The sequence below is a fragment of the Phoxinus phoxinus genome (genome assembly GCF_949152265.1).
Source record: "Phoxinus phoxinus genome assembly, chromosome: 16".
In the NCBI taxonomy this organism is placed as follows: domain Eukaryota; kingdom Metazoa; phylum Chordata; class Actinopteri; order Cypriniformes; family Leuciscidae; genus Phoxinus; species Phoxinus phoxinus.
The window spans coordinates 20,376,819-20,394,872 of record NC_136891.1 but is presented as its reverse complement, the minus strand read 5'-3'; the positions used below and the strand labels follow the sequence as shown (position 1 = coordinate 20,394,872).

Genomic DNA, 18,054 nt, shown 5'->3' with positions numbered 1-18,054 from the left:
TCTTCTCCCTCTGGCTTTCCATCTCCTCTGCGCTGTACCCCTCGAAGGAGGGGGAGCGTGAGAGGCTTTCCTTCTAGTCTTGTCTCCGGTCCTGAGACTGGGACAAGCCAGACCCCTTCGCAGTCTGAGGCACGGACCTGAACCAGCAAGGTATACATTTCTTAAAAGCTGCGGAGCATGCCTTCACCTCTCTAAACCAAATCTGTGGTGCGGTGCAGCTCCTCTACCGCTTCAGGGGGAAGCCCTCTGGTCCAGGCCAGGTCCTTCAGCAGGTCGGCCCGTCAGGCCTGCAGCACAGCCATAGTGTTGAGCGCTGCACCAGCCTAACCCGCTGCCGCATATGCTCTGCCATTATGGCGCAATGTGACACGCAGCGGTTTAGTAGGCAGAGATGGAGCATTCAATGCAGATGCCTCGCCCATCAAGAGATAGCTAGTCAGCGTCTCTTCGATCAGAGGCATCAATACATAACCATACTCCTGCATCCCCTCCACATCAGCATAATTGACTTGAGTGCGATGGATGCAGGATGAATATGGTTTTCTCCATGATCTGTACACCTCAGCATGAAGATCTGGAAGATAGGGAAGGCTCGTATGAACTGGACGGTTATCCTGACAAAAAGCGTTCATCCAAGTGACTATGAGCAAATGTGCGCTTCTCGCGTTTCCACGGCAGATCTAATCTTGCCGTGGCACAGGACATAACTTCTAACTTGTCATATTACTTGTCATAAGGCGGGCGGGCTTAGAGCGCTCAGAAACATCTTCGATCTCATCAGCGTCTTTGCTCGAAGCCAGAAACACACGCTCGCTGCCGAATCAGATAACGTGAGAGACAACACATCACAATCTGGAAGCTTGCTCTTATAAGCCGCAGATGAATGAGACATATTCATACCTTTCTCAAACTCATCCAGAAGCTCCAAAACCTCAGTCTCCTACTCGCCTCAGCAGGTCCTGCTATTCCCTTGAGAATTGGGACAGACGAGAGTGAAGTTTCTTCATAGAAAAGTGCTTACAATGCACGCAAACAGACCCATCAAGGACTGAGCACGCATGCTCCACGCCCATGCAAATAACGCACATATTTGTCATCAGGTGTCAGAACGCTGACACGGAGGCACACACTCTTTCTAAAGGATTTAGGACTAATGCTTGCCATAGTCTTCCAGTTAGACACACGTTCAAACAGAAGACAAGAAAGGGGACGACGTATGTCACTGGTGCCCTTTTATACTCCAGTCGCACCAGTAGTTACATCGTAGGCTGCAGCCTGCCAGTGTCAAGTTCATTGTCATGTTTAGACTCATGCTTCAGACACCGGTCACGCTAGAGGCATTCCCCATAGCGCCCTCTAGGGGATGCAGCTCGAGTTCCCATTCAAAAGGGAACAGTAACTTTTCCATATGCATCTATTGGTGAAGGATACATAGAGCCAGGTCTACTTTAAACACTATTAATGTGTGTATTGTAATAGACTGTTGAATATGCGAAAGTGCAAATACCATTTGAGAGGTATGATCAGTGCTGGGCTCGTTACTCAAAAAAAAAAAAAATTACTCATTACTAATTACTCCTTTTAAAAGGAATATTATTACTTATTATCCCAGCCAACAGTAATTAGTTACACTACTAGTTACTTTACTTTTCTGTTACAGCCCACAAAAATTGTTAATTGCATCGGTTTTGCAGTCTGTGAATCCATGAAAGTTACAGATAAACAAAGATTACAATTGGCTCAAACTGATTACAAGCCACTATTTTTAAAACAACTTATGTTATTTAATAAAGCAGCAGCATACTAAAATCTACAACAGGGCTCAAACAGGTAGAACCAACTAAACATGTTGGCAGAAAGAAAAAGAGGCCAACAAGCACCAGAACATTTAATCTGATGATGAAATAGGTTTACAACAATGGAATGTGGTCTTTGAATGTTTAATTTAAATCAGACCTAAATATTTTACAGAAGACAAATAAAACAGTAGGCACACAGCAACAATTAAGTTCAATTCAATAACAATAAGTGATATACTATTTGCATGCATGTTTAATTTTAAACTAATTTTTTTAAGCCTATTGCTCACCACTAGTTTTTTACTGCTCACACCTGAAGCGCGATTATATCTCATCTGGAGAAGCTTTTCAAACCTTTTATCGCACTTTCTGCTTCTTCTTGGTGTCAGAACCAGTCTTCCTAAGCTTAACAGTCTTTCCACTGGTGCGCTGGATGGAGTGGGGGTGTTGTGTTTCATAAAAAAAAATTTTAGCCTTGGATCTTCCTAAAAGATGGAGAGTAAACCGTGGAGATAGGCAACATTTCATCAACCACATACCCAGTCACAAGCTTCATTAGTTATTTTTCACTTGTTGTAGACTGCTGTCCAGCAAGATACAAATCCAATTTTTGTTGTTTAGCCTTTTTAGGGCTACAGCCATCATCCTTGGCCACATCTTTTGGCGGGGGTTTTTTAAATTTGTTTCACTGGATATTGAGAGTGAGGAGTTGTCGTCATGGTACAGAGCCCCTCCCCTCGATCTCACCCTCTGTTGGCAGGATTCCGGTGTCGTTAAACTCGGTAGTAGAGTAGGTTCTCGCAAGTCCGCACTGGTTAACCATGCCTGGAAGTCACTGCTGCGTTACAATTCAGCTTTGATCACAGGAATCATTTGTTTTAAAATAAATTAAAATAGAACATTTAAAATTTAAATAATATTTCACAATATTACTGTTTTTACAGCTAATGCAGCCTTGGTTAGCAGAACAGACTTCAAATCTTACCGACCCCAAACATTTAAACCGTAGTGTTTATGAGAAAAAAATCATAGAAATAAATTACATTTTACTATATATATTCACATAGAAAACATATATATATAATTTATTTTGTATAAATATATACGAAAACAGTTAATTAGTCAGTTTGGTCAAGAAGTGTCTGCTAAATGCAATGTAATTACAACACACTAAAACTCATGTGAAGAAACCTAACGTAGCAACGCTGTTTTCACCAGCTGAAGGCTTGTAGATGGCCAAGTCCTGCACCCAGCCACAGCAGAAAGCCTCGTAACTTTACAAAGACTTGTGGCTTTTAAACTCCTGCATTGTGTAGTAACTTACACCAAAAACAAGATAATTCACGATGTCCATATATGTACATGGAGGTAAATGGTCCAGGTCTCTGTGCCATTCCGCTGCAGGGAGCTCGTATGGGTCGATATTTTGGATGCCTGAGAGCTTATCCAAATACGGCTGTTTTGCGCTCGGAGTAAGCTTCCTGTAAGGTCCCTTTTCTTTCAACTTATCTCTTTGCATTGCTTTACTTTTATTAATTTTCTTTATTGTAATTGTAGATCCGTCTCTGTCCCGCCGAAATATAAAATGCTAGGGTGAGTAAATCATGAATGTTTATTCGCGCCTCTGTGAATTTCTGATAGCATAGACATGTATAGAAAGGCTAGATGGCTTACCGGCGCTGAGAGCCAATGGGACCCGACGACGTCACACGGCGGCCATCTTAGGACAGGACCGCTCGTCCAGTTATAACATTAAAGTCTATTGTGCATGTAGTGCTGAAATAACTATTTTGCTCAATTTTCAACCGATTTTCAAACGGCTTGGAGTGTCATAAACGTCAGGGATGCGGCTATTTAACTGCATACTTGTGAAAAATTATAGCCACGGAGTTTATTAAGCTACAATTTAAAAATCGGCATCAGCACGAATCATAGCCACGTTAATAAGGTTTGTAATAAACCAAACCGTTTGTAAATCCGTCAAGAATTCAGCAAGTTACGAGCATTTTAGTTGGCGTATGTCACTCACCTTCCGTCCACAGCAGCAGGGAGCAGCAGCGCAGTCTCCTGACCTAACACAGCTGACTCCGCCTTGAGCCATCTAGCCTTTCTATACATGTCTATGACCGATAGCGTCTCCTACCGTCATGGCCGACCGTCTCAGACTCCGCCCAAATTGGCACGTGACTCCTCATTCTCAATAGAAGGTGTTTCAGGAGATTTGAGGTTGAGTTGAGTTGAGTGAAGTCTTAAGGCCATTGCACACTGAGTCCGAAATTTTCGTATACGTTTTTTCGTATTCGTGATTCGGTGGCTCTGAATTGTCAAAGCACCATTCAAACACCATTCAAACTGCTTGTTACGGATGCGAAAAACGCAGAAAATCGAACCCGCTTCGATTTTTTTTATGACGGACGAAAGTTTCGGAGGCAGTGTGCAAGCGTGATTGACATAACGTGAGGTCGTATTTATTTTTTAACGTGCGAAAATTTCGGATGCGAATTTCGGACTCAGTGTGCAATGGCCTTTAGTACCATATAATTTACATGTGACATTGATGTTTTTGATGTCATCCTTTCTCCCTACAAATTTAAAATAATGGCTTTGATAAAAAAAAAAGATAAAAAAAAAAGATATATATAATTAAAAAAATAAAGAATATAATTATGATAAATTATAGGTATGATTGGAATTTTTAATTTCAAATCATTAGTGATTGTGACAAAAAAAAAAACTAGAAACTAGCCATTTTTTGGGATGGTAAATGTGATATTACTTAAATTTTATTAGTAATTAGTTACACTACTAGTTACCAGGGAAAGTAATATTATTACTGCCCAACACTGGGTATGATGAAGGGTTTTCAGTGAAAAATGACATAAATTTAAGTCTGTTCTCACAAAAGGCTACAGTATCATATGACTTCAGAAGACTTGAAATATATAAGGAATGTACTGTTATGATACATGTTTTTTTATGTTTGTTAGAGCTTAACAATCCCCCGGTCATGGACGGACTTGAGCGTGAAGAAAAGTGTTTTATTATATAAAAGTGTCTTATTATATATTCATCCTACCCTTTTCATGTGTCATGGTACCTCACACCTCAGTCAGCTATATGTAGAAGAAAAAAATGTCTAAACAATCACACATGCCATTAAAACATACCCCTGAACATTTGTGTTTGAGTTAAAAAGGTTGAGAACCACTAGACTATAATATGTAAATTACCTACATGTTAAATTGTGTTTAATAAATATATTGTTCAGCTGATAAAGAAAATGTATCAACTAGTTACTTTAATAAATTGTATTTATTCAACCATAAATCCACAAACACTGTAGTAACCACTTACAACACGTTAGCAAAAGAAAAGCAACACTCTAAAAACATCCAGAGCACCTTAGCAACCACACAGAGACACTCTGGATACCATTCACCACACTATAGCAACAGCAACAGCATTGAAACACTGTAGTAACCATCCACAACACCCTAGCAACAGCATAGCAACCCTATAAAAACACTAAGAGCACCTTAGCAATCGCATAGAAACACTGTAGTAACCACAACACCCTAGCAACAACATATAAACAGTCTAAAAACACTCTGGGCATCTTAGGAATCACATAGAAACACTGTAGTAGCCATAACACCCTAGCAACAGCATTGACACACTGTAATAACCATCCACAACACCATAGCAACACTATAAAAAAACCTAAGAGCACCTTAGCAATCGCATAGAAACACTGTAGTGACCACAACTCCCTAGAAACAGCATTGAAACACTATAGTGACCACAACACCCTAGCAACAGCATTGACACACTGTAATAACCATCCACAAACACCAAGCAACACTATAAAAAAACACTAGAGCACCTTAGCAATCGTATAGAAACACTGTAGTGACCACAACTCCCTAGAAACAGCATTGAAACACTGTAGTGACCACAACACCTAGCAACAGCATTGAAACACTGTAATAACCATCCACAACACCCTAGCAACAGCATAACAACCCTATAAAACACTAAAGCACCTTAGCAATCACATAGAAACACTGTAGTGACCACAACTCCTAGAAACAGCATTGAAACACTATAGTGACCACAACACCCTAGCAACAGCATTGAAACACTGTAATAACCATCCACAACACCCTAGAAACAGCATATCAACCCTATAAAAACACTAAGAGCACCTTAGCAATCGCAAAGAAACACTGTAGTAACCACAATACCCAAGCAACATCATAGCAGGGATTCACAGCTTGTTGAATCTTGAATCACTGTTGCAGATTCTCACTGAATTTGGACAAGAGGCTGGTACGAGGTCAGTGTCAGATGCTTGTAAAAGCTGAATGTGAGACCTGCTGCAATAGAGGATCGCTCAGAGACAGGCTGATATTAAAGCAGGTAATAAATGTTCAGTCTGACAGCTTCACTGGTCCATATTTTAACGATAAATGGCACAGGTGAGATGGAGTTCACAGTTTGTTTTAGCCGAAGGTCTCCCGAACTCATCACTCACAACAGAGCCACACACACACACAGACCTTCAGACTGACACATCACACACCCCGACACACAGATTAACTGCTTTCTACTGGTCAGCGAGCTGACACACACCACCTGCAAAGTGACCCGAGCTTAAAGTGCACAGGAGAAAAAAGACATAAATAAACGTGTGAAGAGAGATAAGCCACCTGCAGGGCTGAGAGAAACGTTTTGATGGCTTTCCCTCAAAGAGAGAGAGTAAAAGAGAAGGAAGGAAAGAGGAATGACAGACAAGACATCTGCAGGCAGGAAAGGAGAGTCGGTTTAATAAGGACAGAGAGAGAGAGAGAGAGAGAGAGAGAGAGAGAGAGAGAGAGAGAGAGAGAGAGAGAGAGAGAGAGAGAGAGAGAGAGAGAGAGAGAGAGAGAGAGAGAGAGAGAGAGAGAGAGAGAGAGAGACAGAGAGAGAGAGAGAGAGAGAGAGAGAGAGGATGGTCACTCACATAAATTAAAACATCTGTCTTTTTCAGGTTCTCACAGCAGGTGGGCTGAGTGGGCTCACCTGTCTCTGTCTGTGAAGGATATCATGAGTGACTAAGATCGTTTTATTGCTCACAGGTTTCTCTTAATGAAGCACTCGTTTAATGTTTCTCATAAAAGAAATTATGATAAATAATTATAAGCTTGTTAAAGGAATAGTATTTCTTCTGTGGAACACAAAAGAAGATAAAGTATTTTGAAGAATGTTGTAACTAAACAGTTTCAGTTTCCATTGACTTCCACTGTAAGGACAAAAAAATACAAAGGAGGTCAATGGGAACCCAAACTATTTGGTTATCACCATTCTTGTGTGTGTGTGTGTGTGTGTGTGTGTGTGTGTGTGTGTGTGTGTGTGTGTGTGTGTGTGTGTGTGTGTGTGTGTGTGTGTGTGTGTGTGTGTGTGTGTGTGTGTGTGTGTGTGTGTGTGTGTGTGTGTGTGTGTGTGTGTGTGGTGTGTGTGTGTGTGTGTGTCCTATGGTAAGATAACCTTGCTTCTGGAATACCCCCTAGAGGGCTTAAATTCACAGGCTAAATGAGGAATCAAATAAGACATAAGTAAACATAATCAGTTAACCAATGAGTAACCATAGTAAAGACAGGGAGGAGATATGGGAACCAAAGGAAACACACATAAGAGTCCACAAACAGAACATAATATTTACCGTGTGATGTCAAATTAAGGGCGTTTTTCACACAGCTAAATAATATATTTATTAATATATTATTTATTTATTTATTTTGGACAGGTATTACCATCACCTGTACACATACTACCTGCCGATGTCTCTGCTGTCAATGGTGGACCAGTTGGCCAACTGTGAGGATATCCTCATGAATTTCCTCATCTCTGCAGTATCCAAACTCCCGCCAATCAAAGTCACGCAGAAAAAACAGTACAAGGAGACCATGATGCAGCAGGTATGAGTCTGTGTGTGTATGGTTGTAAATAGATGAGTGTGTGTCCAGGGCGATTCCCTATTGAGATCAGAAACGTCTGTGTAGTGTGTGATGGATGGAGCGCTCCAGGGCTGTGAGTGTGTGTGGATCTGATTCCAGCAGTATTGGTCCGTTTGATGAATGTCTTCATGGTAAGGTGAGATTAATGATTGACAGCAAGGTTGCTGTACTATCCTTCTCTCTGTCTGTCTACCTTACCCATTTCCCCTGCCTCTCCTTCTCCTTGTCTTTTAATACATTTCTTCATTCATTCTTTCTTTCTTTCAATTATAGATCACCTCTGTCTTTTTCAAAACTCTGCACTCTTTAGCATTAATGATTAGCCAACATATGTTTTCAGAGCAAGGTAAACAATAGCCGATATAATATGTAGGGATGCACCGATACGAGTATCGGAATCGGGCGCGATACTGCACTCATGAACTCAATAATAAAAATTTCCGATACCAACAAACCGATACCACCAAGCATGTACAGTACAGTGCTTGTGACAAAGAAACAACAACAGAGCAAACAAATAGCAGAATGATGCATCAAAGAAGGATTTCTAATAAGTAAATGTATCGAATTAATAGAATGTTAAACAAATTAATATGTACATCCTATGCTGCTGTGCGCAAGCTGATAAAAACCACACTCTAGCACGAGCACACATCCCTTTTTCACAGACATCGCTGGAAAGTTTGTAGGTCGGTTGGATATGTCCATACCAAAGAAGGTAAAGCGCGGCACATTTTACTAAAGTTAAAGCTACAATATGTTTTTTTTTTTCGCCGCTAGGGTCAAAGGCGTAGGTTTATGACGCAGTGACGAGCTGAATGATGGGACTTGCTGTCAAGCTGATGGTTCTAATAATGTTAATGGATGAGTGAAAACATTGATGTTTTTTTAACATTACAGTGGTATGAAGGAGGTCGCGGTTGCTAATAATAGACAGGTATCACACAGCGAATCCCGCTGATATAAAGGAAAAAGGATATTTATTTCTACCGAACTACCCGCAAGTGCTGAATACTACTCACACAGGTCAGTTTATTTGACAAATTAAACTTGAGGTAACGCAGCACTGATTCAGTCACTCTAACATTACACTATCACACGAAACAGCATCTGAGTATGTTGAAAGTTATAATTTTATTCTATGGTGTTAGTTTGTTTGCTATATGAAACTAGCAGCTCACTAGTAGCTAGATCAACATTAGAATAACATACAGATCATATTAATTTTCATATTCATATAACATTTCAGTAACACTTTACAATAAGGGTGCACTAATAAGCATTAATTCATGCTTAACTAATGCACAGATAATACTGAATTAATGTATTACTAATGATTATCTAAGCTATTCATTAATGATTGCCTCATTAGCAACTAATGAAGAGTTTGTCTGGTTAATATATTAGTTCATATATGAATTGTTATTAATTAAATATGTAATTGTGGATTAATTCCATAATACCTTATTTTATTAACTAATAGTGTTCATTAATTTGTTAATTACCACAATGAGCCAAAGCCTTAAATTTCAACCAATACAGATAAACTAATATGCATTAATACATTATTAATTACAGTATTAGTAGTGTGTCAATTACTACAATGTTTTTGTAAACCAGTGTTTAATAAACAGCTTTTATAAATTCTAGTGATGGTCATTAATGATTAATTAATTATTAGCTAACAATCATTATGTTGTGACTTTACTTGTTGAGGCACATCATTATTAACTTATCATCTAGTAATTGTAGTAATTGACACACAACTAATGTTGTAATTAATAATGTATTAATGCATATTAGGCTCATTGTGGTAATTAACAAATTAATGAACACTATTAGTTAATAAAATAAGTGATTATGGAATTAATCCACAATTACATATTTAATTAATAACAATTCATATATGAACTAATATATTAACCAGACAGACTCTTCATTAGTTGCTAATGAGGCAATCATTAATGAATAGCTTAGATAATCATTAGTAATATATTAACTCAGTATTATCTGTGCATTAGTTAAGCATGAATTAATGCTTATTAGTGCACCCTTATTGTAAAGTGTTACCAACATTTCATCATGTTGAGCTATATAACATTGATTTGTTTTATGTACATTTACTCACCTGTGTAATAAAATGTGCAAGAGTGGCGTCTCTGTCAAGTCGTTACTTTTGAAGCTCTGTCAAGTCCAGTCGCGGACATGGAGCTCTCGGCATCTCGAAAACGCCACGCCGATATTGATCCTCATTTTATTTCTCCTTTTTGGTCCCAACGTCTGCTTGCCATGGTCCATAATGTTTGAACGAAATAAGAACAGTGTGCCGCTAAATGTTACGCACTAAGCAGTTGTCCACGTCTGTCGCCATGGTTACGCAATGGCTATGGCAGTACGAGCGGAAACCGAGGATAGCGCAGATATTGCGTCATTGACAGGCAACATTTTTTTCTGGGACGGGCCATTATTTAAAATGGAAATTTCTCTGAAATAAAAAATATTTGGAGACATTTGGGATATTGTAAATACACAACTGCAAGAAATATCATACTGTCCAAGTGATTTTTGGATATTTTATTACAAAATTCTTACATATTGTACCTTTAACTGACTGTAAAAAGAGAGAGAGAGTGTGTGTACTTCTGTTGCATGCTCTTGATTGCTAATCGCTCAGCACACATTTTGCCTCATTTGGATTAAAACTAAATCTTAAATGCATCTCAAACTTATGTACAAGGAGTGGTTCCCTTCATTATTTCAATGGACAAGAAGTTTACTGTTTTTTCTGGAAAAAGTAGTATCGGTGGATCTCTAGTATGTTCTTTGTCCATTTTTGGAACAAAAAAAATCCTAATGCAACAGTAGGTTTCGGCTGAGTTGCTCTAAATCTTCTATTGTTGCTAAATAGTAGTATAAAAATTATACTATATATTATTGACATGATTATTGAGATTATTGATACAGTATTGAGAAGTAATGCTAAGATCGTTTTGACAACATATGCACACAAAATTACACAAAGGATAAAATTTTCCATTTTTAGTACATTGTTGTCATGTAAACTTATCTTCAATTTTTTTTTCAGTAGTTTGACATTAGTTTACCTGTTTTCAAAGCAATGTGTTTGTTTGTTTTTTAGTAACAAGCTACCTTTTCTAACAAGGAGTGGGGCCTACCACAAAATACTACATCCCTGCTTTTTGTCACATATTGTTATGATTTATCTCAAGTGCTATCATTATCTTACTTTCAGAGTCATCACCCTTATTGAGATATAAATTATGTTTGTGGCAAAGATTTACTGCTCTGATTTTTAAAAATTGCTATTGCCCTCTTAAATACTGTAGGTTAGCTACTTTTTGTTATTAGCTTGTAGCATGGGATAGTTAACTCATTTTTTTCAATACGGCATTTTACAATGCAATGTAGTTTAAATACGTTAGGAGTAATTTGGAGTTTGTAAATATTCCGTTTCAAAGTTTTAGAAAGTTTATTGTTTTACTGAATATTTGCTCAAAATTCACTCGAACTTAAACTAGAAGCTACGTGGCTATTTGCTGATTATAATCTCAAAATGGTCAAATATCAGTCAGTCAGTCATGTCAAAGATGTCTAAAGATTTTGAGATTATGTTATGAACAAGTTATGAACAATATCAAATATTTTGATGTTCCTCTTAAAGGATTGGGTGCATGTAGTTCTGTATTAGTGGATTGTATTAACAAGGGGCTAGACATTCTTCCAAAGTGTTTCTCATGAATGTAAGGCCATAACTGTCGTCTATCCTCTGAGTCGTGAAATGAACACTCCGTGTTCGCTCTGTTTGTCAGTGTCTTTTAAAGTGCTGCCCAATTCCAATAACATGTTCCTGCCCTCATTCATAATCTGCCTGGTGAACCATACACAGACCTCTCTCTCTCTCTCTCTCTCCCTCTCCCTCTCTCTCTCCCTCTCTCTCTCAGGGCTCTAAGGCGTCTCGATGGGCCGACCCAGACCACTTTGCACAGCGTCAGTCCTGCATGAACTCTTTCACAAGTTGGTTTGGCTTCATGCCTCTCTTACACTCTCAGTTGCGTCTGGATCCCGTGCTCTTCAAAGATCAGGTCTCCATCCTACGCAAGAAATACAGAGACATCGAGAGGTTGTGAAGTGCTATCTCATCCCCCTCCCCCTCCCACACACTCCAGTGAACTCAACCGGACATCCCGAAACAGACCTGCAGTGTTCAATTCACCTTGACTCATTACAGACCAGAGACAAAAACAATATATTCCATCTACAAAATAAATTATAACAAAATATGCAACACTGAATGGTTTTATCTGCGGCTGAAAGTCTTGTGGTAAACAGCTGCTCAGAATCAGACTGGTCTGCGCGTTTGAATTTGTTGTCATTGTCGGTGTTGTTGTTTGGGAGGGCTGTGGTCACTGCACACGTTGAAACAGGCGTGTGGATGGATGAAAAATAGCTGAAAGTGTCGCCTATGCCTGCAATATGTATTTTGATTTCAATTCTTTTTTTAAGAAATTATCTTTTTATTTAAAAGAAGGTAAAAAAAATAAAATCTATGAATGCAAAGTGGGTTTGCACCCTAAATATTCAATTTTGTATCATTTTAGTGTGTTTGTTTTTCCTTTAATACCACAATTTTACTTTAGAACAGATTATCCAATATCAATAATATTCTGAAGAAAAACAGGTTGGGTTGGAAAGCTAACACAGGGCTTTTAAATAATTTGTGAGAAGGGTGTGAATAATGGGGGATGGGTGTTAAATAAGACATCCACCCCTAAAACGGGTACTTCACCGCTGGCAAAATGGGCTTTCAATAAAACTTGGCTGCCTATACAGTAGAAAGGCGGGGAGAAAATCTGTGCTGCCTGACTAGAGAAAACAAAGAAAAGATGTTGTTTTCTTCCCTTTTGCCAAAAAGGTATGGAAACTTCCGAACCCATAATGCACTGGGCATGGCCCCTCCCATCAGTCTGCAATGTATCCACCTTATTTGTCAGGTAAGCATGGGCACAGCCATTTGTAATTTTAATGTGTCTGGCATTAATAAACATTGTTAATTTACATATAGCCTACTGCCAACGTTGTCACAATACAAATAGTGTTGAAAATGTGCCTTTAAAGTCAAAACTAAAGGTTGGGGGGCAGGGTCTTTTAAAGGTAGGCTAGGCATTTTTGAATAGGCTAGCAATAGAAAGCTAGCTTTAAATTAAGCACAAGATCCCACCCTCCCTTCAGAGTGTCTCCAAAGCCATGCCTCCTTCAAAACACATGAACGCACACAGCAGAGTCTGCAAAATGTCACGAGAGACCGAGTTAAATTCCCTCACATTTGAGAGACAAATTTTTGTGCATGTTTTCATGTTTGTTCTTGTAAATTTGTGTCATAGGTTCCGTCTGAAATCCCCCTACCCACTTGCTCATCCTCTGCTTAGATGCTGGGAACCCCTTTCTGGGGGAAACAAAACAGACAAACAACTGGTCCGGTTTTCGCCACTGGGCAGCTCTGTGGGTGTAGACATCTAATGCCCTGACTGGGCACAGCAAATTAAGTTTCTCCTGATCTGATGTTTGAAAAGGGGGAGGACAGAAGGCCCGCAGTATGATAGGACCCACGATATTAGTGGGAACCTTAGGGACATAACCCGTTCTAGGGTGAAAAAAAGGCTTTCGCCATGCCAGGTGCAAATTCTAGGCACGAAGGAGATGCCGGCAAGGCTTGCAAGTCTCTAATTCTTTAAGAGATGAGATAGTGAATCACACAGAGGCTTTCCCACAGCGTCTCTACACAGCTAGAGTTCCCTTGAAAGGGAATCTAGTCTTTTTAGTTTTAACATTTTAAACATAACAGATAAAAATTAGGAGAAACAGCTTCTCAGTTATCAACATGTTGCATCTCTGCATTTATTCCTTTTAGCTGTCAAAACACTTGTGTAAAAGATCCACCACCTTCAACAATACATTCCTGTCCATCCTCAAACCACCTGCTGTGAGCAATGTTTCTGTTGTTATGCATAGTCAGTACCATTGGTCTCTATTTTTGCAAGGACTATGATAGTCAACCTTTTGACATATTTACTCTATTTTGTGTGAAATATATGCTAGAAACCAGAAAATTCCTTGTTTTTGGAAGATTTAGAACAAATAAGATGACTTGTGAAGCTGCTTATTGCAGATTTAACCTATATGTTGGTGAAGCAATGATCACGGGACAAGCATAATTTAATGTATTAGCAAGCATTACAACAGATACACTCTTCCTTGTTTTTTTTCTCAGGTCTCACCAAATTAATTCCAGCGTCTCGCCGGAAGATGGCGTCCCCAGCGAAATCATTCACTTCCTTTTTAATTTACTATTCAATTGTTTAATCAACGATTACACAAGCCCAGTTTGGTCACACTTTAGAGGTGTCTTTAAGTACTATGTACTTACATAAGATATATCGAATCTTTCATAATGATGTGTAGAAATGTAGAAGCAACACTCCAGTCCGACAGAAATAAGTACATCTGCAATAAAGTGCAATGTGCATTAATGAGTTGTGCAGACTTGTAAAGAGTAAAAGTACTTCGCTAGTATCAATATTATACAGTGCGCATCAGCACATTATGACAAGCAATGTCAATTTCATGATTTATCAGAAACTAGATCAATATATTAATCCAATCTCAACTCATGTAGACTGGAAGTGTGAAGCTGACTGTGAATCCCAAATTCAGAAATTTGTGTTTTTGTGGAAACATTTTCGTAAGAGGATCCATGTATTTGGGCATGGTTTTATTTATTTTTTATATTCATTTTAGGCTACACTGTCAAAATAAGTTCTGGCTTACAACAAGCCTAAACTTCATGTAGTGCCAAAAACTCATGTCTTCTAAATCCATTTGGACGTGATACTGGATCTGACCTTCCCACGTCACCCCATACCATCTGTATATCAGCATATTAGCATATATTAAAAGGGCTGATGTAACTCACACTCTCTATTGAAGTTTTTGTCTCACAGGTGATGTCTTTATTAGAGCTGCAGTGATGTGCATGTATGTATTGACAGGCTTTGATATCTGTCTGAAGTTTAAACTCTTTCATCTTTATGACAAACAGACAGAACAAAAAAAAAAGAATGGCGATAGGAGGAGATCTGCCCTTTCACAATACCTCTTTTCCAGCTCTCTCTCTCTCTCTCGTTAGTCTGTGTTCTCTTCTCGTTCAACTCTTCCTGTCGACTCTCATCATTATGATGTCTTCACTCCACAACCACAGAGACTTGCGGAAATTATGCTCCTCTCACTGTTGAACATGCCGCAGACGTTTCAAAAGCTAAAACATACTGTAACTGGTCCAACAAAGTTAAACTTTTTTAAAAAGGGATACTTCAACCAAAAATGAAAATGATCCAATAATTTACTCACCCTTACTGTGCATTCACACCGCCGCCGGCGAGAGCAGCAAAATACGCTCTCGCCACCCTGCCACCGGCACTGACGCCGTGAGATTTGGGGACGCTCTGACGTGGATTTTAGAATGCGTGATTTTTTTCAACTTTATTTAAAGGAGCCACAAAGCAAATAAGAACTGAACATAAATCAATATCCTATTTTGTGCAGACTGGCCACACATAGGGTATAAGTTAACCTAATGAAATCTTTTAAATGTGAAAGTAACAAAACACCAACAATTTCAGACACCTTTTTCCATGCGTCGTTCTTTTTATTAATGTCCCTGTATGTAAAAAGGGACAAGTCGTACAATAACGGGAAACCCGCAACAGAAATAATTAACTTTTCCTCCATTTTGCTTGGGAACTAATGTGGTCGGAACCAAAGTTTACAGGATTGTGTTCTCTGGTATCCTCTCAGGCGGAGGACTCCTACATTCCGATTGGTTGCCGCTGGTTGCCGCCGAACCACTACATAGCTTATTACCATAAAGTTGACTTGATTTCAACTCTTCTCGCCGCTCTCGCCGTCCAAGACGCGCCGCGCCGCGCCGCCCTCGCCGGATGCTCTTCATAAATCACACCATGTTCGTTCATTTGGACAGAGGAGATCTGGCCCGCCGACTAAGTCTGGTTTCTCCATTTCTGTCACCTGATGGAGTTTGGGTTTCCCACAGAACCTGATTTCACCAAGTGCAACATGTTCCTGGATCAATATCTTTGTTTATACAAATATATTCCAAACAACTAATCAGATTTGAGGGACAATATTATGCTAAGTTTAGACTTACAACCAGGGTTAGGTGCTTACATCAGTGTTATTCACTGATGTAAATTCATGTATATTCATCATTTCCCTCTGATTTTAGGGACAACTTACAGGTGGGGTTAGGGTTAGGGTTAAGGATATGTATGTTGTCGGATAGGTATGTTGTTCCAGGATCAACTAAATGTGTTGTTGATCCATGCACATGTCTTACTTGGCAACATCACTGTGACCAGTAGAGGACCACAAATGACTGAGTCACTGAATTATTCACTCAGTCAATTCAATCATGCAAAAACATATTCATTCAGGAATGAAACACCACTACTCTGTTGCTCAGAGACATGCAGTGGTTGACTCTTCATCGGCTTTGTCTGGATCTATTTTCGTTGGCAAAATAAAATAGACAAAGTAGCTAGTATTTTGTCTATAATGTAAGATACTCACAACTCGATCTCACAGCAATTTTTATACGTATTTTACGAGGTGGCAAATTCGTTCGAATTCATATGACCTGCCTTGAATTTGTAGGAGTTTTGCTAAATCGTACATATTTTACGAGTTGCCCAATTCGTATGAATTCGTACTAATGACCTACCCCTGACCCCGCCCCTAAACCTACCCATCACTGGGATTTACACTTGAATTGGTCGTGAGATAGCGTTTGATACTCATTCAATCGTTTTTTTTTTTTTTTGTATTGTTGTGTAAAAGAAAGTTGTATTGTTGTTGTTCTTAACATCAGCATTCTTGCTCATTTGACAGTGATTAAATGATGCATACAGTATACTAATATATTATTATGTTCTGCTCATGGCCAGCACGTGTGATTTTCTCCAAAATGTGTGCAAGTCTGGACAAAGATAATTCACCCCTTTACCTCAGCTTTTGATGCAACTTCCTTTTCCTCTCAAGCAGACATTTGTGTTTCCTGGCAGTGGCAGTGGCATCCTAGGAACTTCCTCTCCGCTGAACGACTTCTGACTGACAGGCGCTATCAGGGATTGCGGGGATGAAGGGTGTGTGTATGTGTGTGTGTGTGGCCTTTCCCTGAATGGAAAACAGGCAGCTGACAGAAAAGTGAAAAGTCAATAACTACAGACATCAGAAAGCCCATCTCTGGGTCTGCATGTGTGTGACATATCTCCCCTGCTCAATCCACACAGGACTGCACATCAAAATCAGTTCAGTTCTCCACACATCAAACAGTGCAGCATACTTACACACCTCCAGAGAACCTGCCGCTGCAGTTCAGTTTACTCCAGTGTCTCTCTCTCTCTCTCCCTCGACAAACACCTGTTCAGACGACTGCCACATCTCTGGAGACTCTAATCCGCTTCCCCGGTCCTCTCTTCCTTTCACCCTCCATCCATATCTCTCTCAAGCTTTCTTTCTCTGCCTGCTTTCAGTTCAGTGGAATTAGATTTGACTCAATTCAATTGAGTTCGGCTCCATCAAAGGATGTTTGTTGGCAGGATCAGTTTGTTCTCTTTTCAATAGAGAGCGTCATAAAGCCTATTCCTCTTTTAGACGGTGTCTCTCTCTTTCCCTCCTCAGGGTCTTATTCCCTGCATCACTGCAGTGTTTGTCCACTGACGTGCATGTGTGGAAACCTAATAACAGAGTGTTATAAAATGCTGTGTCATAAATTGCATAATGCTCCAGGGGTCTTGCCCCCTAGTACCACATAATACTGATAATAATCACTATATATGAGTATATTTTCTGAACAAAATGTGAGTGATGCTTACTGGTGATAAATTCACCATCAGGATGTTGGAGTCATATATACACTGCCAAAAGAAAAATGAACCAGAACTCATGTTTCTATGATATTTTACTGCAGGGATATGACTGCGGTGCTCAAGGGCTGCTGGGGATCCTACATGGGGCCAGAACCAAGGCACAAGAGCCCACCTCCTGTGATATTATTATGCATAGATATGACAGAAGTCCCTAGGGGCCATTTGAGGGCCCACATGGGGACTCTGTACACTACCCCAAGAAAGAAGAACTATCCCTCATGTCTTTATGACAGGGAT

At 39.5% G+C, this 18,054-nt stretch overlaps 1 protein-coding gene across 1 annotated transcript in view; it reads left to right on the top strand.

Moving 5' to 3' along the window:
- Positions 1 to 12,396, top strand: part of LOC307012449 (exostosin-1) — a gene marked incomplete at its 5' end in the record, with an annotated part of 349,853 nt that extends 337,457 nt beyond the window's left edge. Inside the window, 2 exons of the mRNA XM_079639118.1 lie at positions 7,585 to 7,756; positions 11,758 to 12,396. Coding sequence (XP_079495244.1) covers positions 7,585 to 7,756; positions 11,758 to 11,943 — 358 coding nt within the window. The 3' untranslated portion in view covers positions 11,944 to 12,396. The remainder of the gene's footprint in view (positions 1 to 7,584; positions 7,757 to 11,757) is intronic.
- Positions 12,397 to 18,054: the final 5,658 nt, after the last annotated feature.